This window comes from Hyperoodon ampullatus (genome assembly GCF_949752795.1).
Source record: "Hyperoodon ampullatus genome assembly, chromosome: 17".
Classification (NCBI taxonomy): Eukaryota; Metazoa; Chordata; class Mammalia; order Artiodactyla; family Ziphiidae; genus Hyperoodon; species Hyperoodon ampullatus.
In genome coordinates this window covers 53,242,075-53,264,510 of record NC_136930.1, presented here as the reverse complement: position 1 = coordinate 53,264,510, position 22,436 = coordinate 53,242,075, and the positions used below count along the sequence as shown (strand labels likewise).

General features: G+C 33.3%; 1 protein-coding gene across 3 annotated transcripts in view; it reads left to right on the top strand.

Moving 5' to 3' along the window:
• CSMD3 (CUB and Sushi multiple domains 3) overlaps window positions 1-22,436 on the top strand; it is a gene marked incomplete at its 5' end in the record, with an annotated part of 1,086,230 nt that overhangs the window by 741,233 nt on the left and 322,561 nt on the right. For all 3 annotated transcript variants that reach the window (XM_079722286.1, XM_079722285.1, XM_079722284.1), the window contains 2 exons: window positions 8,779-8,948; window positions 17,319-17,475. In XM_079722286.1, the coding sequence (XP_079578412.1) occupies window positions 8,779-8,948; window positions 17,319-17,475 (327 nt within the window). The remainder of the gene's footprint in view (window positions 1-8,778; window positions 8,949-17,318; window positions 17,476-22,436) is intronic.

The following is a 22,436-nucleotide window of genomic DNA, read 5'->3' as shown; positions in this document are numbered from 1 at the left end:
AAAAATAAATTCATCAACGTACACAAAGCCACTCCTCCTTCTATAACTTTTACTTTCAATCTCCTTTTCCTCCATCGTTTTAGTTCAAACTTTCACCATCTTCTAATTGACACACTACAATAAATATTCTCCAGGTTTTCGTCCCTTTAGGAACCCAGGGATATAATCCATTCCCCATAGAGCTGCCCTAATGGGTTTCTCAAATCTGATAATATTTTTCTCTCCTTAAAACTCTTCAGTGGGTCTCCAGTGCCTATGTGATAAAATCTGAATTTCTTAGAAAGGCATATGAGCTACTGGTTCTTCTAACTATGTCAATCTCATTTACCCATTTGTGCTTTCATTTTAGCAGTTCCCTTGGCCTGGAATCTATTTTTCATATATTGTAATCACTTATTTGATTCAGATCAAGGATAACCTATTCCATGAAGTCTTTCCTGACATTATTGTCTCATTGATACTTTAAAGTGTATAATTTCCTCATTTTTACCATCCCAGGCCATTGCACAAACTTGTATCACACTACAGATTACACATTCGTGCACATACCAGTTTCCCTATCTGTCTGTCCTCTATACTACATATTATATGAGGATAAGGAACTTATCCTAAAGGCCTAACATAGTAACTGGTATGTCTATAGGTATTATTTGTTAATAATATTATTTTTAATGAGTAAATTAACTTTGCACAGTAGACTCTAAATAACTGTGTAGGGAAGGAAGAAACCATGAAAGGACACTGCCAGGTTATTGGAATTCCTCCACAGTTTTGCACTGAAAATTGTGTATTTGATTTAAAAAATAGTTTTGAGCTTATGTCTTGGTAAAAGAATAATTCTGCATGGCAATAATGATTACTGTGATTTTTCACAGTAAAAAAAATGAATATAGAAAATGCATTAAAATTGATTTTTTAAGGTGAAAAATAACAAATCCCAAATTAAATTCTTCCAGTGAAAAAATTTTAAGGCACTCTTGATCTGTAAAAAACTTTAACAAGCACTAATCTGTACTTGGACACATGCATGCAGTGTATTTAGAGTCTAGAAAGTGAAAGCCATGTAAGTATCACTGTTGTCTAAGAAAAGCAAAGGCAAGGGAAAAAACCTGACTTTATACAAGTAATACTAATGGTTCTCATATTTTCAGTGGTGGCATAAGGAAATTAATAACTCTACACTCTAATTTTCACCCCCTTCTAAGAATCCAAGCACTAATTACCTATTTGAGAAAAAGAAATCTGACAAAGCATTTCTAAAGAACAATTGTGGGGACTTACCTGGTGGTTCAGTGACTAAGACTCCACACTCCCAACGCAATGGACAAGGGTTCAATCCCTGGTCGGGGAACTAATGTGCTGCATGCAGCATGGCGTGGCCAAAAACAAAGAAACAAAAGAGCAAATGTGTTATTAATACTGCCAAGTCATAAAGGAATATTAGAAGTGTTCCTAAATATATTAAATCTTATTAACATATTTTACTATATTTTACAGTTTTAGATGCCCGTTTCAAAAAAATTTAATATCTCTGAAATTAGTACATATCTCACAATCAATGGCTACTATAGATTTTTCAAAACATTTTTGCTTTCTTGTAAACATATAAAATAATGATGCCTCTTACAATCAATGGTGTCTTAATTTGATGAAATACAGTAGAAATTAGATATGGAACAAAGTGCACTCAATTAGCTGATAAAAGCTAAAAAATAAAGTAAGTTCACATATATGACAGAAAAAAGTGATTGATTTGACTATGGCAGTTTGAATGGCCCCACACCCTCCTATGTGAACACAATCACATATTACCATTATTTTTCCTCTGGTAATAATTTAACATATGGGAAATATATTTCTGCTTAATGCTGTACCTTACGTGACTTAGCATACCATGTGTTTAGGTTCGAAACTTTCTAAGTTTTTTTGAACAATACAAGTCAAGTTTACTTTAATCACTTTCACAAAACAATTTTAAAAGAACCCATGGTGCCTTCCAGCATAAAAGAAGAGATTCAACTGCAATGCAAATCTTAAAAATAATTGCAAACATCACTAGTCATAGACATTTTTCAAATTTCCCAGCCAAGTTACTGAAAAACATTTTACCTGTTTATCTGAAAATATATGACTGTGTGCAATAGACGCTACCAGGTTTTGTTGTTGTTGTTGTTGTTGTTGTTGTTTATCTCAGTAATGGAGATTAATGATGCATAGGCTGGCCTGTTTTTTTAGTAAGAAAAATATTAAATTCAGTGGGTATCCTTGGTCTACTGAATTCCTCACTGTAGCTATGACTCTTATCACCTGAGTCCAGTACACATATCTCTCCTACTCCAATCCAACCAAAGCCACATTCATCAAAGTATTATTTTCAACTCAGCAAAGAGTTTCATATTGGTAACTCAAATAGATTTCTTAATCTGTAGGTTTAAATTTAAAAAATATATTTTATATGAGTAGGGTTTGTTTTTCACAAAATAAAGACATCATAATAAACAGCATGTAGACTGGAGATTGCACAGAAAAGATTTATATCCTATAAAGAGCCCTGAGGGCCTATTCTCCAAAAATGTTTCCCTAATGCTCTGCTAAATTATGTAATGTTTTCATATTATTAATTCCTGTGATTTAAAGATGACCTCTCAGTTAAAATCAGAGAGAAGAGACATTATCACATGATTAATAGTGATTATTTAACATTGATTATTTTGTAGGAAATTCATATTAACAAATTTAGGCTTTGTAAGTTAGTGACATCAGTTATCAAGAACATATATTCATTCTAGACCAAATAATAAAAACAAGGTGCTGTGCTTATGTTAAGGTAGGGAAAAGTGTCCTTTCTTCACTTCCACAGAACATTGCAAACCCTGAACTCTGAAGCAATACTTTTCTAACTCAAAATCTCAAAAAAAATTTTTATGAATGTAGCTCATTCAATCTCCTCTATTCTTCATCTTCTGCAACCAACTTAGTGACATTTTCCTTTCATACACACCTCAAAAAAACATTTTTCCCCCTACCATACCAGATACACAACAAAAGAAACCCTACCTCTAACTAGATGTTACACAAAGTTTTTCTCATACTGGGTCTTTTAGTTCTCAGAACCTGTCATGGGCCCCCCATAATGTTTTCAGACACTTTCCTTCTGTGTGGGATATTCTTTCTTCCAACCTGCCTTCTACCATCACCCTTAATATCCTAATTTCAGTCCTTCAGAGAAGCGTTGACTTTACTCAGAAGAACAGTCAGGGCTTCCAGTTACATGTTTTCACATACTGTATGTTTATTTGAATGATTATGTAGTAAACATCTGTCTTTCCACTGGAAAGTAAGTTACATGAGGAGCTCCAACACTCTGCCTCCCATATGCAGTACAGAATAAGAATTTAATAAATATTTATCAAACGAATCAATCAGTTTTTTCCAAATCAGAGTATATTATTATCTGCTTCTAGCCATTTTAAACATCTTAGTATACATTACCTTCCATGGTACTCTGTTAAGCTTGTATTTATTATGACAAATGTTTCACAGACACATATTACATTATGTGTGCAATTTGTCATAGCATCTGACTGAAACCCTAGCATTGCCCTGATGCAGTAAGTCACAGATTTGTGTTTGTTCAGTGACAGCTGAATACTGTCCATAAATATCACTCTGGTGGGAGATGATGGCTATTTTTCAACTCAGATTTATCACTTGGATTTTAGGACTTCCTTTACTCAAACTCCTCTTTCCTGTGTAGTTGATGGTTTTTGTCTTTTTTTTTTTTTAAGTAACCTTACCTTCCTACAATCAAATAGCCATTCCTCTCCTCTCTTGAGGTTAGCTGTTGTGCTGCTAGTTCCTCTTCTCAGTTAATTTTAACATATCTTGAGAGTATTCAGTAACAGTTTGCCAATACTCATATCTTCTCACTTTAAGATGTGCCTTGTAAAAACTTGCTGTGCTAGTTATGTCATATACAATGAAAATGTTGTAGTTTGGGTATTTTTCCTGGACATTCATGAACAGTGCAGCCATGACTATTTGTGAGACTTATCTCTGATAATTCCAGATGACATTGTTTCCCTTATTCCTTGCACCATCACAGCCACCCAATGCTGGAAAGAACCGTAACAGTGTTATTTAATATCAAGCCATTTTCTTCCTTATTTGGACCCTGAAACTGCATCCCTTGGGGACCAGAGGTGGTGCTTACATGTGCAGACAACATCATGTACAAAGGCTTAGAGTGTGACACTGTGGCAAAGGGCCAGTAGCTCAGGATAGGTGAATTACAAGGTCCATGGGAAAGAATGGTGGGTAATAGCTAGAAAGGCAGCGGTAACATCATAAATGGCCTTGTTTGGCGTTCTGTGGATTTGATTTGCTGATAGTATTTGTTAGGCAAAATGTACAGGATCAGATTTGCATTTGGAAAATATCATTCTTAGCTTATTACACAACAGACATAGAAGTATGTTCATTGCTAGACTGGGGCAGAAGGTCAAACTATGGAAAGTTATTGTTAATTTCAACATTCGATCCTGTTCAATTCCACTTGGCAAGCAAGACTGCTGTAGCCTAAGGGTGGAAAGAAAGCTTATACAGGGCAAATGTTAGTACTACATCGAGTACTGGGGAGCCAGTGTTTGGTCTACTTTAAAATTAAAAGGTAAAATCAAAGATGAGGTTCCATGTAAAAATAAGTTTATTAATCACCTAGCTTCTGGAGTTTGGCACTGTGGCTAAATAAGTTCCTCTGAAACTTATTGTTAGTAGAAAATTTTATTTTATTAAAACTCATCAAAAAATAAACTTGTTCATTTTCTTGTATAGGTAGAACATTCTGAACAGATTTTTATCATTTTATGTTTCAAGATCTTTCCATGATATGAGATTATCATTCTGAACATTAATAACTGTATAATGGAATGCAGATTTATAAATTATATGTGGGATGAATGTATTCTGACCTCCAAGACATACCCCAGCCTGCACAAAATAATCCTCTTAATTTTTAATATAATGTCCTTAAATAGTGTGTGCATCAGTTAAAGTGTAAAGAAAAAAGTGAACCAACTACCAGTTTATCTGGGATGGTCTCAATTTACAACTGCTGTGTGGGATAATTATTAATAATGCCTCCTTTCATACTAAAAGAGTACTTTGATCTGGAAGAGAAATTATATGTTCACCCTTTTAACACCATAGGCGATGACTGATAAATATATCCCAGGGTAAATCCCAGCTCTGATACACACCATTTGTTCAGTTTTAGCAAGAAAACTCACTTCGGTGTCTTCATCTATAAAACTGGAGAAAATAAGTTTTACCTTGTAGATTTCTGCCTTGTAGATTTGTACCTTTATGAAGAATAAATGCAGAGTTGGCTTTATGGATGTGAAACCCATGCAGTCCCACAGTGGGGGGCTTCATGCTGAGAAGGGCCATGCTTGGTTTAATGCTCTACTGATCTCTTGAAATTGTTAACATGTTTTCAACAAGTGTAGTATATTTTCCTTTTGTACTGGGCCCCATAATTTATGATGAGTCCTGATTAAATGAGAAATGTGCTAATTTAATCCAAATTTTCTTCCTTAATTCTTCCTTTCTCGTTTAGGTCCTGATTTTATTTCACCAAGTAGAAAATCATTTATAGTCATTTTATAATGCAAATGTCACTGGAAATATTCAGTAAACAATCTATAAGAGGTATAGAAAAGTTTTATTTGAGCCAAACAGGATTATAGTCTGGGAGACAGCCTCTCAGATAACTCTGAGGAACTGCTCCAGAGAAGCATGGCTTTCAGCACAGTTTTATATCTTTTCAGAACAAAGAAAGTCAAGCAAGTTGGGGATACATCCCTTCAAGATTTAAAAAAAAAAAACCAAAAAAAAAAACAAAACACCAGATCAGCATGTGTACAGCAAGTCAGTATGTCATTGGCACCTGTGAAGGGAGTCTTATTACCAAAGGAGTACCAGCATTGGCATCCCAGGAAAGGAGGCATTTAATCTTTATTTTTAACATGGGCATTCTTTGCTTCTGGTTAGTGTACACGTTTTTTTTTAAATGATTAAAGCAGATGTACAATGTATGTCTGGTAAGCCACAAACAGGCTGTTTTAATTAGCACAAAATTCAAGTTAAATAATGTATAAGCCAGAATGATTTCCCCATACCCTAATATGTGAACATTTCTTCCATTAAAACCAACTGAAAATTAAAATATAACAAAAGCAGGATATTGTTCATATGAAAGGAAAATTTCCTTTATATTTTACACTAAAAACCAGTGTTTATAGTAGAAGGCACTTACTACCTATTCAAATTTTGAGAACATTACAATAAATTATTAGTATATTTTGAAGTAAATTATCATTTGGCCTTTATTTGGGGGGGGCATGTTATATTCAGTTAAAATAATTTTAATATCATAAATAATTCTCCAAAATTAGAAAGAGTTCTCTGGCTATTCATACCTAAGTGTCTTTCTACACCTGAATAGTCACACTGGGGACAGTATAAATATCCTAAACTATTTTTCTTTGTATACAACATGATGCCACCATTAGTACTTATACTTAAAATATTCATAATGATAGCTTTACTGTATCGAGCTCTTGTTGTATGCCAGTTTCCTGCTAAATGCTCTACATGTATTATCTACATATAATAATACACACACACACACATACACACACACAAACATCCCTATGAAGAGGCTATTATTATTTCCGTAATAATAATTACAATATTGAGGCTTAGAGAGACTAAATAACTTGCCAAAGCCATATAGATAGAAGATAGAGCTTAATTTTGAAACTAATCTCTGAATTTTAAAGCCTGAGCTGCTAATCAGTGTTTCAGTATTTTGCAAGTTGGCATTCAAGTACATATTCTCAGAATTACATGATTCTATAGCATAGTTTAAAACTGTCTGCATTCCCTAATAAATAATCTAACTGATAAACATATATGTGTATTCTGGATCATCTGTATGACCTGGGAACTTTTGTCTCCATGCCCCCACAAGCATGCCTAGATTCTAATAAGCTAGTGAGGAGGAAACGAGGCAGATTTAAAATGTAAATGATTCCTCTAAGATCAGGAACAAGACAAGGATGTCCACTCTCGTCACTTTTATTCAAAGTTTTGGAAGTCCTAGCCACGGCAGTCAGAGAAAAAAAAGAAATGAAAGGAATCCAAATTGGAAAATTAGAAGTAAAACTGTCACTGTTTGTAGATGACATGATACTTACATAGAAAATCCTAAAGATGCTACCAGAAAGTTACTAGAGCTTATCCATGAATTTGGTAAAGTTGCAGCATACATAATTAATACACAGAAATCCCTTGCATTCCTATACACTAACAGTGAAAGATCAGAAAGAGAAATGAAGGAAACAACCCCTTTTACCATCACATCAAAAAGATAAGATACCTAGGAATAAACCTACCTAAGGAGACAAAAGACCTATACTCCAAAAACTATAAGATACTGATGAAAGAAACCAGACATGACACAAACAGACGGAGAGATATACTATATTCTTGGATTGAAAAAATCAATATTGTGAAAATGACTATACTACCCAAAGCAATCTACAGATTCAGTGCAATCCCTATCAAATTACCAATGTCATTTTTCACAGAATTAGAACAAAAAATGTACAATTTGTATGTAAACACAAAAGACCCCAAATAGCCAAAGCAATCTTGAGAAATAAAAATGGAGCTGGAGGAATCAGGCTCCCTGACTTCAGACTATACTACAAAGCTACAGTAATCAACACAGTATTGTTTTGGCACAAAAATAGAAATATAGATCAATGGAACAGGATAGAAAGTTCAGAGATAAACCCACGCACCTATGGTCACCTAATCTATGACAAAGGAGGCAAGAATATTCAATGGAGAAAAGACAGTCCCTTCAATAAGTGTTTCTGGGAAAACTGGACAGCTACATGTACAAAAATGTAATTAGAGCACTCCCTAACACCGTACACAAAAATAAACTCAAAATGGATTAAACACCTAAATGTAAGGCTGACGCTATAAAACTCTTTAAGTATTATTAAAATAGAATTAATTTAAATCAATATTGGCAGTGTATGAATTTTTTGTTTTTGTTTTCCCTGAAAGGTCTTGAAGGAGCTTTATTGGGTGACACGTCATGTGACTAATTGATTGTTAGCATCATATCATTAGTTCTTATTATTTTATGCTTTGTTAAAATAGTATTGTTATTATTGATATTATACTGACTGCTCCATCTTGATCATTTTCATTTCCTCATTAGGTTTTTTTTTCTTTTACCTGATTTTTGTTAATATTTAAGTATTTAAACAGTAAAGTATTTAAAGGTAAAGAATCATTCTAAAATGAAATTGATCTCTCCCCTTTTTTTATACTTTAAAATAAATAAATTATAAATTTAAACATAATAAATTAATCAGAGATCTACAAACTTAAAATACATCCTGAAAATCTTTGTCCTCATCCTTTTCCATGCTATCCTTTCATCCAAAGGGGGGGGAAATACTGAAACTATTGTGTATCTCTATTTATGTACAGTGTTCTGTCCAGAGGCAGTAGTTCCTTCTTCCTATGTATTATATGAGAGGGAGTGAATCATCTACAACGTAAAGCCCTTCTGTACATTATTTTCATGTTAGACTCTAGTTAAAATAAAATGCATTTACACTTCCATACATTACATTACTTGAAATGATAATGCTTTCTATTAAACTGTACTTCAATATTCTGTTTTACCTGCAGCTGAATGTGGTGCATCTGCAACAAGTAATGAAGGAATTCTGCTCTCTCCAAATTATCCACTCAACTATGAAAACAACCATGAATGCATTTATAGTATTCAGGTTCAAACAGGAAAGGGAATCAATATTTCAGCCAGAACATTTCATTTAGCACAAGGAGATGTTCTTAAGGTAGGTGAACTGAGAATATTTATATTTCGATCATTTTAGTCATTAAGTATACATTAATACATATATACATGTATATGATATATATGTATATATAATCAACCACAAGTTGATTCTGCCATTCATAGATTTAAATTATACATTATTTCCCATTTTCCTGTCAGTATTTTTCCTGAGATAGAATGTTTTGTTTCTAATGTTTATTTATAATAAGTAAATTTTGATTTTATGATACATGAATTTTTTTTCATGACATAAACCCATTTATAATATTGTTTTAAAAAGCAAAATACAGAATTTTTTGTAATAGAAGAAAAAAAAATGTCTATTGAAAATGCCCTACGATATTACCAATAGCTGTTCACTTCCTCTACTCCAGTAGTCTCTCCTATGCTTTGTAATTTAGTTTCTGAACCCAATTTGCTACATAGCTGTTTTCTTTTTTTTAACATCTTTATTGGAGTATAAGTGCTTTATAATGGTGTGTTAGTTTCTGCTTTATAACAAAGTGAATCAGCTATACATATACATATATCCCCATATCTCCTCCCTCTTACATCTCCCTCCCATCCTCCCTATCCCACCCCTCTAGGTGGTCACAAAGCACTGAGCTGATCTCCCTGTGCTCTGCTGCTGCTTCCCACTAGCTATCTATTTTACATTTGCTAGTATATATAAGTCCATGCCACTCTCTCACTTCGTCCCAGCTTACCCTTCCCCCTTGCCGTATCCTCAAGTCCATTCTCTACATCTGTGTCTTTATTCCTGTCCTGCCCCTAGGTTCTTTAGAACCGTTTGTTTTTTGATACATGAATTTTAGTGTTTCAATAACACCAAAATAAGAACACTTTCATGCCAAATATCTTATATTCAATAAATATTATCTATGAAACATAATCCATAAATGGACATTTATTTATTTTTATTTTGATGTTTATTAAGTAACTTATTTCTGTTCATACATAAATAACTTTGCATTTATGACTATGAAAAAGTTTATAATTTATGAATATATCTAACAATATCTATAAATTATTTAAGAAAAAGTATACCTTGTTGATAATAAACATTTAGGACAAAATTTGTTAATTTATTTTAAAAAATTGAAATAATCAAATTTAAAGATACAATTAAAGGGAGTTCCCTGGTGGCTAGTGGTCAGGACTCAGTGCTTTCACTGCTGTGGCCACAGGTTCAGTTCCTGGGTGGGGAACTAAGATCCTGCAAGTGACACAGCGCTGCCAAAAGAAATTTTTTTAAACGATACAATTTTAGGCAAATGAATATTTTCATACTTGCTGATCCATATTTTTCAAAGTAAGTGTTTTGATAAATACAGTTTATATTCATTATCGGAATAAAAGTAAACACTTCTATAAAATCACATTTAAATATTTAAAAAATGATCACATACATTTTTTTCTCATTATCAAGATTTCATTAATCCAGGTAAGAAATTCAACATATTTCTGTTTTCACAAATCTTGAAAAAAATTATGATATCCGAGGTTGACTGGGGTGAAGGATTTTTATTTAAGCAGTGATTTTAAGGTTGTTGGTTATGTTCTTCTTTTAAAAAGAATATTAATTTGATGATAACTGATGGTTCTCTAACACAAACAGTTCTGTATGCTTGTAAGATTTGTATAAACATGTGAAAGATTTCCTGCAATACACTTAGATATATACAATTTTAGTATTAATTTAGAGCCATTCCCATTTTTTATGCTTTTCCTCATTAGGCAACAGAAATTTACTGTATTATATCTTCAACTTCCAGTTCATTGTTTGGATTTTCCTGTTAAAATAAGTTTATTTGCTAAATTGGAATCAACATTGAGATTAATGGGATGCTTGTACTTAGAATTAAGGCAGTGGTTATTTATTTATTTATTTATTTATTTATTTGGCTAACTGTGGGGAAAAAATGTATCAAGGTGTAGATCAGAAATATGAGTGTAGCTACTAAACTGTATCACATAAGCAACAATAATAAACATGTATTTATAAGTTAAAAGTCAGGAAATGCTTCCCCATGCCTACCACAATCCTTCGTAAAATATTTCTCTGCTCTCAGTGATGCTTGAAATTTCTACATTACTTTTCCATACTGAATGATGTTTATTTTTTGGAAAATTCATTAGGGATAACAAGTGATGCTTTTTAAAAAAATAGCCCTAATATGTTTCTCAGAGTGCTTTCTAACATATTACTTATTTGGAGTAAGGTCATATGCATTTGTGATGTGTGTTCCCTTGAGGAAGGATGGGACCTCAGTAATAAGTGACAGTCTGAGAGGATGTGATGGTGAGAGACAAAGGAAAGCAGAAAAACTCAATTTAAGGCCCTTTAGTGGATTTCATTAAATAGTGATTTTTCTTTCATGAGTGAAAGGATGAAAATTTATATTCCCAGAATTTTTTAAAAAATTATATCTTTCCTAGAATAAATATATGTTTTCCAAAGTTGAAGAGATTATATACTAAAATTAACCTGGAAACACACCAATTTGATTATCCTTCTACTGATAGTCTAACCTGGGATTTATTCTAAATTATCACGTTATAAGAACTTCAGTAGCCATATTACAGAGATGGTTGGGGATGGGCTTTTAAACGCTGTCTGTCTTCATGGTCTCTCCACCAGTGTACAATGTAAAATGCTTGTATGTTATTCTTCTCATTAATTCCATGGATGACCATTAGGTCAAAGATACCTACTGACACAGGCACAGTTAGGCATGCAGAAACAGACAATGTACTCTGCAAAAGACAAATGATTACTTCTCAAAGACTGCTAAGCCCAGAGTCCTCTCAGGATGGAAGGTCATTTGCCTCACTGCAAACTAATCCATGAGAGCCCATCCTCATCCCCAGCACTTTCCAATATTAAACCTAGTAGAGTCAGTTCTCTTTCTCCATTCCAACTAAGACAAAAGAAGAAATAAGAAAAAAAAAAAAAAAGCCCATTATGGAATTCTCTGCCAAGCATTGTGTTTTTTTTTTTTTTTTTTTTATGTGGTAGGATTGGCTACGTTCTTTGGAATGACATTCTCTTGTAATCTTTACATGGGTATAAGGCTTGGAAGAAGGTTTGTTTTCTTCTGGTTTCACTTACTATATAAATCACTGTATTGGATTCTGATAAAAACAAAACAGCAACAACAATAAAAAACAATTTGTCTTATTTATCTATATCTATACACACACAAAAACAACTTTCCTTTCCAATAGCTCATCATCTAGGATGATGCTTGTTTAATCATCCACCCACTCTCTCTCTCCCTCCTCCTCCTTTTTATAAACACCTTAGTTATTTATAACCACACTAGCAAAGTTTCAGTAGGTCTGGGGAAAGTTGGTTCAGTTGGTTTGCACCCGGGATTAAGGAATTTTATAAAGCCCTCCAGATTATGTGATGACCAGCAGGTTTTGGAATTAAGAATATATCTTTCCTTGGTTCTGTTACTTTCAATGGGCAAGAATATTGAACTTCCCAATCCCTCACTCAAAATATGTAACTTAATTAATTCTTTTAATTAACATTTATAGATGGTGTTTATTATATATAGGCTCTAAATTGTCAATAATGAATAGCTCTCCTTGTCAGCTGGATAGGAAAAAAGCTGAATACCAGACAGAAATACTATTTATGTTTTTGTTGTCGCTGTGTTTGTTTTTATTTTCAGAAAAAGACTAAGCACTATGTTTAGATAAAGAAATGTAGCAGGGAAATAATTCAAGACAATCTTTTTACCACAGTCAGCATTGTGAAGTTTAAAGACATTTCTTACACAAAATGTAGACTAAATGGATTATTATGGAGAAGAGCCAGTAAAATATCCCAAAATTGGTTTTGAGAGTCCAAAAGAAAGGGTTAGGAGATGTATATCATATTTATGAAAAACTAGATAGTTGAAGGACTTAATAACATTCTTTTAGAAATATGATGAGAAGGTTATTAATGTGTTGCTATTGTTGTTTTCGAAGACGTATTATTTTTAAGCTCTTTCATAACCTATTTGTGAATCTTTGACAGTACCACTTGTGAGAGCCTATTGTTAAATTTTCAGTACTTTTGTGAAAATTAAAAATTAAATTGTTACAATTACATTACAATTAAATTAAAAAACAAAGGTAATAAATGCAACTTTTCATTTCCTAATTATTTTACTACTTTAACTATTATCGGTGCTTTTGGGGTTAGTTATATATACTGTATCTGTGTGGTGGAAATACTATGTCAGGTTGTCCATCTCTTCCCAACTCTGTATTCAACAATGTCACATTGATAGCTTGATATTAGCCATAGTAAGTGTTTACACTGCAGAAATTGGCAAATACTACAAACCCTGACTTGATTTATTGCTTTGCTCATTGTCAGTACATAAGTAGAAACGGTTTGTATCTGTAGCCATTATATTATGAATAGCACAAAAAATTGAGAAAATATCTTTTCTAGTATTTGAAAACTATTATTCAGTTTAGCAAAGAAGTTGCTCATATCATTTACAAACCAGTGACATTCTGATATAACATCGTTTTTGATGTTTCATTTTCATCTCACTTGTTAACAAAAAAAATCAAGCAATAGGGCTTCCCTGGTGGTGCAGTGGTTAAGAATCCGCCTGCCAATGCAGGGGACACGGGTTCGAGCCCTGGTCGGGGAAAATCCCACATGCCGCGGAGCAACTAAGCCCGTGCACCACAACTACTGAGCCTGAACTCTAGAGCCCACGAGCTGCAAATACGGAGACAGTGTGACACAACTGCTGAAGCGTATGTGCCTAGAGTCCATGCTTTGCAACAAGAGAAGCCACCACAATGAGAAGCCCGCACACCTCAGAGAAGAGTAGCCCCCACTCGCCGCAACTAGAGGAAGCCTGCATGCAGCAACAAAGACCCAATAGAGTCAAAAATAAATAAATCAAAATAAATTTTTTAAAAAATCAAGCAATGTTCATTTAAGAACAACTTTTGTCTGTAAGTTGCAGTTATAAGTTGCAGCTACAAAAGTTTGGCAAAAAATACTGAAAGCACTCTGTAAGAATCAATTAGCTCTATGGAATTTACAATAATGAGTATTGTATATTTTATCCCTGTGTATAAATAGGATGTTACACTTTCCTTAAATCAGTGATTCACAAATGACAGTCTGTGAGCCAAATCAGACTGACACCTCTTTCTGTAAATACAGTTTTAATAGGAGAAAGCTGTGTTTTTTGATTCACATATTCTCTATGGCTGCTTCTGTGCTAGAAAGGCAGTATTGAGTAGTTGCCACAGAGATGTTAACAGCCTAAAATATTTACTATCTAAACCTTTTCAGAAAAAGTATGTCAATCTCTCTTTATATCAATAAAATTTACTTAAAAAACATATATATCAGTATGTACATTCACCAGTTTGGTTTGTTTGAGAGCTGGGTTTTAAATATTTTCTAGCACACCAGTGATCTCATAAGTCTACCACATGTATCTACTAACTGCTTGTTGTTAACTGGTAATCCTCTGTTATTTCCCCCTTCAAAAGCACTCTGTAAATATCCATTTGTATAGAGTGCTATGATAGGCCTCATAAAACCCTTCCTTTTCTCCCCTACTGAGGATCACAGAAGTGAAATGATGTGTGACATTCCAATCAGCTTTGATGGTAGAGCTGGGACCACAAAGCTAAGGCCCCTGAAAACCTGACCCCTCATTGCATTCCCAACTCCCTCCCTGATACATACTAATTCTTAATATTGAGTACACATTATATAGCTATCGTAAAGACAAATATTTGAGTACAAACAAATGTTTTCTTATCTGTTACATATCATCTTTGGAGAGAACATAATAAGATTTAAAATGTCCTTTTTAACAATTGTAAAAATTATTTTTTTCTTTTTCATTCAAAATTTGAACTCTAACTCAACTTATTAGAAAAAATTATTTAAATTCCAAATCAACCTATAAAACAAATGGCCAAAATGAAAATTCTAGTATTCATGAGCAGGAATGATTTGAAGGTTTGTATGATTATACTTACATGCATGTGTAATTTCTCTCTTTTTATTTTACTTTTTTATGTACTTTTTGCTCTTGGGTTCAGATAATAGCTTATTTGCTAAATTCACTAGAGAAATTACTGTGAATATACTTTCTAATCATACATTTATTATGTCGTTAACAACAGCAACAGTTTTAAGTGTCCATAAGCAGTTCATCATAATAGAGTTTGACCTTGCAGGTGTAGGAGGGTCTGTATACCATAACTAATTTCAGGCCCTGATCCATTACAAAAGGTTTGATAATTGAAACATGGCAGTATTAAGTTATAGTCTGTTCTAGTGTGGGACTATCAAATTAATTGCAACCTTATAACAAATTAGAATCTTGTCAAAGAGCTTCATTAATGTTATAAAAGCCCTCAATGCCTTTCACAATATTAATTCTTAAGAAAACTTGAAATTCTACATTTGATATAAAAGTAAGTCTTCATTATCTGAATTAGGCTCTAAGTAACTAAGAATATTTCTATTGTGAGCACCAGTCCTCTCCCTTCCAATTAAAAGGTATACTATTATAATTAGCTTAGTCTTTTTTAGCTTTCTAAATTTCTGAGAAATAAAAATAGATATTAAGACATATCTCAAAAATAATAATATATTTTTAAAAAAGGGAAATAGGCTCAAATAAATAAAAACATACTTAAAGATCCTGACTTTAAGTAGAAAAGCAATGAGAAATAATCTCAAAATTTCTATGTGGTTCTGATCAGACCCAATATGATCACTCTGTACTGTAAATTTATTTTTAAATGAAAGGCACATTTTGATTGTTTTATTTTCTTATTTGTATGATTGCATACATGTCTACTTCAAATGTAATTTGTCTTTGGCTACACTGCTTTGTCCTTCCTTGTTGCCTTTATGTGCCCATATATACTTGAATACATTTGAACGATTTTATTTACAAGTTAAACAGCATGGACTTGATCATAGCTATAAAACTCTTCTCCTTTTAAAGCCTTCCTAATTAACACTTGATTTTCATTTTGATTTAACAATTTTATACATGCTTCCAAAATTTCGTAGCTGAATGATCACACTTCAACAAAAGTTGCGTTTTCTGACACACATTTCCTTGTCTCTGAATTATTGCTTTTACTGTTATGACAGGTCAGAAGTAAGGCAATTTCAGGCAAGAAACAAGTAACTTTCAGAAGTATTTCTCAGTTGTTTCTATTCATTATCATTCACAGAAGGAGCCCCAAGCTCCAACTTCATGAAACTAAGTACTTTGGAATGAGATTTGTCAGGGTCGGTCTGGTCTTTGTAGGACCACAAATCATCATAATATCCAAGATTTTATGAACTCTAAGAACCAATTTTCACACCCTTGGGGTTAATAACTACCACATTAAAAATGTGTGCCTTAAAGGAAAAAGAATAGTAATATGCAGTGTTGGCAAACTCTCAGTTTAATTACTGTACACTTTTTGGAAAATAATCTGACAATACATGAACATTTTAGCCCCCAAATTCAACATATTGAATACTTTCTTACTGAAATACAAGTACCAAAAAAGAAATGTGCAATAACATCTAAAGGGTGCTTATTTCAGCATTAGTTTTAGTCACAAAAAACTTTAGTTTATTAATATATGGAATGGTAGTGCAAGTTGTGGTAGTGCCATTGAATGAAATATTACACAGCTCTCAAAAGGAAGAATATCTATCCACTAACCTGAAGAAATGTCTATAATGCCTTGATAAAATAAAAGCAAATTAGAGGGCAATGAGAAGCTACACCTTCCGAAGAATGGGAATGAGGTAGGGAGCTTTGGGAACATATCAGTTTTGCTTTGTATAATTTTGCCTTGTTAAATCAGCTTCTAAATGCATTTAGTACCATTTTAACATTTTAAAAGTGTCAGATATGAAGTAAAGGACATGGGTAAATAGAAGTTGCAAGTACATTTTATATTAATCATGTTATTAGAAAAGCAGGTGTTTGGTGCCCTTGAGCAAGTTCAGAAAAACAACCAACCAACCAACCAACCTTAGAAACCAAACTTTCTATAGGTATTCTCAATTTTAAATTGTCTGCCATTAGAAGAATTGTTTTTATAAGAACAAAAACTTTATAACATGATTTTGAGTTTTACTTAGTGTCTTCTGAGCTTGGAATATTAAAATTACCCATGTGGAGTCTAACTTTCTTACCCTGATATTTGTAGGAATTAATATATGCAGTTGTTCTTGGGAAACAGGTAGTGACCTGATTTACGAAGAGTGTAATAATTTCATTTTCTTCACAGATACAAATACATGCTCTGAATTGGTTATTACTGGCAAATTTACATTTTAATTGTAAATATATTTTTGCAGATTTATGATGGAAAAGATAAAACAACTCATCTACTAGGTGCTTTTACTGGCGCATCTATGCGAGGACTGACCCTTAGTAGTACTTCAAACCAGCTCTGGCTAGAATTTAATTCTGATTCTGAAGGGACAGATGAAGGCTTTCAACTTGTCTATACTAGTAAGTATTTTGGGAAAAAAAAAAGGCCAAACACTGACGCTAAATATTTATTAAATAATTGCAGTACACCAGGTGAAGTAATATTCAACATTTGATTATCAATTTGCTGTTACAGCTCCCTTCTATGTATATAATTTTATTTGAACCTAACTTAAAAAATTACAGGTATTCTAAATGTTGCTATTTTACAGTTGAAACAGCTAAGATTCAGAAAGTTTAAGTAATTTGTGACTTTGAACTTATTTATATATTTTAAAATAGCATTATTCTTCACGTGAAATATTTAAGAAATACAATTAAATGTTTTAATAAATGGGAATCCAGTGTTTGAGCTCCTACCTGTAATTGCAAAACATATGCAATCCATGTGTAGTAGTTATACTTGGTCACCCTTAATAATTGGATGGTTTCAAATGATTTTACACAGAAGAGTAGCTAAGATTTGTGTTTGTTTTGCTTTTGTGTTAAATTGCCTTGTTAAAAATAAACTTATATAGAACTATTGTGTTATACTCAAGTCAGCTTTATGACATTTAAACAGGTAGAAGCTCAAAGACTGAGAATCGTTGAGAGCCGTAGGTAGGTGGGTTACATCGTTATATGAACAAAATGAATTTGTTTTACCTGTATCGTAATTTAAGAAAAACTAATTACACCAATGAACATTAAGTCGTATTCAAATAACATATTTATTAAGTTTCTGCCCTGTGTAAGAACTGTTCTAGGAAAGTAAAGTGCATGAAAAACTGTGGTGATTCCTGGTTGTGTGTTAATAAATTTACAATTTACCAGATCAAATCAGTTTTTTGGAAGTTCAGAATATTCGTGTAATATAGCAAAATAAATTAAGGAACAGTATTCAGAAATCCCTTTTACTGTTAGAATATTTGAGAGAATTGAATGAATTCCATAAATTTTCTCAAGAAGTCAAATGAATGGAAGCTATTACAGAAATGGGGAAATTGAAATGGTTACAGCATCAAAGATATTCATGGGATCCTAAAGGGAATATGAATCAGATTATTGTTTGTGAAAATGCTCTTTCTTAATGATATAATTAGGAGACAGGAGACATAATACTGAGATATTATTCTTGCTCCTTGTTTATTTAAAGGTTTTTTCCTACCTGTGCTAGAATTGTTAATTATTAACATTAACACAACAGAAATTAACAAAATGATGTTGAATACATATTTTTAAATCCTGAGAACTCTTGTGTATAATGTGATTTCTTATGACGCCCTCCCAAAGACAAATGAAAATCCAAGCAAATCGTGTTCACAGATATTGCTGTGTGATGGACTAAAAATAACAGTATTACGATTATTGCTCAAGTATAATTGGTGTGATCTGCTTAGAAGAGCAAATGTTTTTAAATCTGTTTTCATCTTTCCCTTTTTGTTTTCTGACAGGGCTGGTGACATTTTTCAAGTCATGGCTCGATGTTTACATAATGGTGTTTCTTTGTTCTGCATCATTTTGTATTTCTCTTTTTCTAAAATGTCAGTGGGTTTCATAGAGGAAACCTAGATTTCCTTTTCTGATATGTAAATTCTATGTAATGTGAGATTATTGATGCAAAGATACTGGGCATTGTAGGCCATACCTGGATATAAAATTGTATGGCTCAGGTGTGTGGAATGAGTAAAATCATTGACTTTTTGGTCATTGCTGTGAGCTACTGGTTGTCAAAAAGAAAAAAAAAAAGAAAAGAAAGAAATGCTTAAAAAGAAAATATTTGAAGTCACTCTTCTTAATGACTCTGGCTGTTCATTATAGGATGTGCCTCATTATGAAGATGGAAAGCTATAGAATTGGGAAGAGAATATAAAAACAATTATTTTTTAAAGAGGGCAAACATACATCTATGAATATTTTTCAGTCTCAGAACTGAAACTAAAATGTTTCAGTCTATATCCTGGGACTAAAATATTTATAATCTGCTTCCAAGTTGTCACTGGATATCACCGGGTCAGTAAATGCTCCTAAGATTTTCTGATCCAATGGCTATGTGCTGAGCTCCTTTGTTAAGGAGGGTCCTGGAAGTAGTAACACATCTGTTATTAAATGTATTTGTTCCTAAGTGTTACTTCTGTTTTTTACAATGGCAATCTTTTTACATATCTGCAATTATCTTAATAGTTAACCACAAATATCCTAGCTTTGAAAGAAGCTACTTCCCATCCTCCAAATATACTTTGGTTTCCAGCCTTAGCACCTGTAACCAGGCTTTTTTTCCTTTCAATATGCCCCACCCACCTTGGGCATCAATTGAACTATTCAGCTTCAAGACCATTTCAAATATTTCCCTACTGGTGCTTACCCTGATTCCTTCAGCCAGAGTTAGCCTACTTTTTAACACTTCTTTTACAGTGGTCTATATCCACAGCTAATGTAGCTGTTATCACATGGTATTGTGGTTATTTTTGTTTGTTTATTTGTTTTGTTTTTTGAAAACATGTTATGCATAGTTCTTCATGGGGCCATTTCACTTCATAATGTCTTTAGTCAGTTTTGGTCCAATTACAACTTTTTACATATTCTTGGTAAATTAACATGTAGTCTGAATACTGATTTTGTAAAATGTTTTTGTGATATAGAAGATTCTACTAGGCCACACATTTTATATTCCTAAATTTCTTAGAAGCAGTAATTAATTTTTGAACATGAGAGAAGTTGCTAAGATGTGCAAACATGGGGGAAAATGGAAAAGAACAGGCTTTGTGTTCGAATCCCTGTATCCACTTATTTCTAAACTCAACCCCACCCCTGCCATTCTGTGGTATGTTCTCCTTAAAATTATTCCACCTTTGTTTCTGAAACATCTGAGAGAACACTGTGAGATAAAGAGGAGTTCCGATATTCACATTAAGAGGACTAGAGACAGGAGAGAGGAAATTTGGCTAGGGCAGATCAGGTAAGGATTCATGAATGAGGTAGCATTAAAGGTTGTGTTGGTGGATCACAGAAAGAAATAGTGGAGAGTATTCCAGGCAAAGGGAATAGGATGAAGAAAGGCACAGAGATTAGAAAGAACATGCTAAGCACATTCAAGGGAAATAGAGCAAATAATTTAATTCAGATTAATCCCATTTGCCTAGCTTCTCACAATACTAGTTTCAGCATAAACAGGCCTTTTATGACCATCCTTATCTAATGACACCTGCCCTATCTAATGATAGTCATTTTTTATCTACCTTTCTATTATCTGTTTTTTGACTTAACAACATTTGCTGTAGTCTGGTTATTTTCATTTTAAGAGACAGAATTGCATTTGGTTGAGAATAAAATGAAGAAATATTTTAGAACAGGCCTTTAAGTTGTGTGTGTTTTTTTTTAAGTTGTGTTTTATTTCAACTGTCTTTTTAGTCCATTCATTATATAGTCACTAAGAATAGCAAATGGACTAGTGGAAACAGTGGTTGAGATGCCGCTTTTGACTTCAAGTAATAGTAAACCTAACCATGGCTTAAACAATTAGGATTTATTTATTTATTTGTTTGTTTATTTATTTATTTATTTATTTATTTATTTATTGTGGTACGCGGGCCTCTCACAGCTGTGGCCTCTCCCGTTGCGGAGTACAGGCTCCGGATGCACAGGCTCAGCGGCCATGGCTCACAGGCCCAGCCGCAGCATGTGGGATCTTCCCGGACCAGGGCACGAACCCACGTCCCCTGCATCGTCAGGTGGACTCTCAACCACTGCGTCACCAGGAAAGCCCCTAAGATTTATTTTTATCATATGAGAACTGTGAAGAGAGAAAAGGTAGGTAGATCTTGATTCAGTTGTTAAAGGGCCATGCCACTGTCTTTTTGTTGTGGCACTCCTAGTGTGTTCACTCTTGTTCTCATGATTATTGTGACACGGTCACAAGATGGCTACTTTAACACTGAACATATTCAAGGCAAAAAGAAAAAGGGAACAGGTAGTGTCAGCCATATATGTCCCTTTTATCAGGAATGCAAAATCTTCTGTCAGACATTCTTTTATCTCTCTTTGTCCAAAACAGGGCTATGTGGTTATGCCTAAATTTCCCAGCAAAGCAATCTGGAAAAATGAAGCATTTGTCAGACTAAAAAATTGGATTATTATTTGACTATGATGATATACTTCCTGATATGCTTCAATTACTGCTGGGAGCAAAATCAAGGTTTTGTCCATGAGGGAGAAGAAAAGGAGCTATTGAGAAGACAGTGGTGTCTACTATGATGTACAGCTGTAACAGATATTCCAAAACATAATAAGTTCAAAGATATTGTATTAATAGATGCCTCTGTGATTAATGGTGTCATGGAAGTCTAGAGACTCTTGAGTGCCTAGAAAGGAAAATCATTTGGCTCACCCATTATTAATAGTTTTAGTTCTACTATACTAAGAAGACAGTGAGCTTCTCTCACTTTCCTTAACCAATAAATAAATTACAACATACCTGGTATGAAAATGCTACACCACTTTTGAGGGGAGAAAATTTCCCACTCCTTTATTTTTCTAAAGTGAATTAAATCTTTTCAGTCTTCATCCTTTAGAGTTGTCAAGAAAAATCTTAATTTAGTCTTTTGTAGAGAGATCCTTCTTCTCCCAAATTAGTTTCTCAGTCAAGTCTAGTTTGATTTAGAGAACTGAAGCATGGATAGCTATGCTGGTTGAATGTAAAACCTCTGTGACAAACTTGGTCAGACCTTGACTAACATTAGGGAATCCAATTGCTCTTCCATCCCTCCAATTTCTCAGAATTAACTCCCTCCTTGAGTCAGGCCGCGCTCTTCCATTCTTTTCAAAAATGGCTAACAATTACTCTTGCCCTTGAGAAATCTGAAACTTATTCCAAATAAAAATCTAGATGAGGCATATTTTCAGGTGTTTATACAACATAAAGTAATTAAATATGTAGTTGTCTTTCCTAGAGGGTATAGGGGAGTAAAGTGAGAGAAAATTACTATTGCCACCTTCTAAACTTG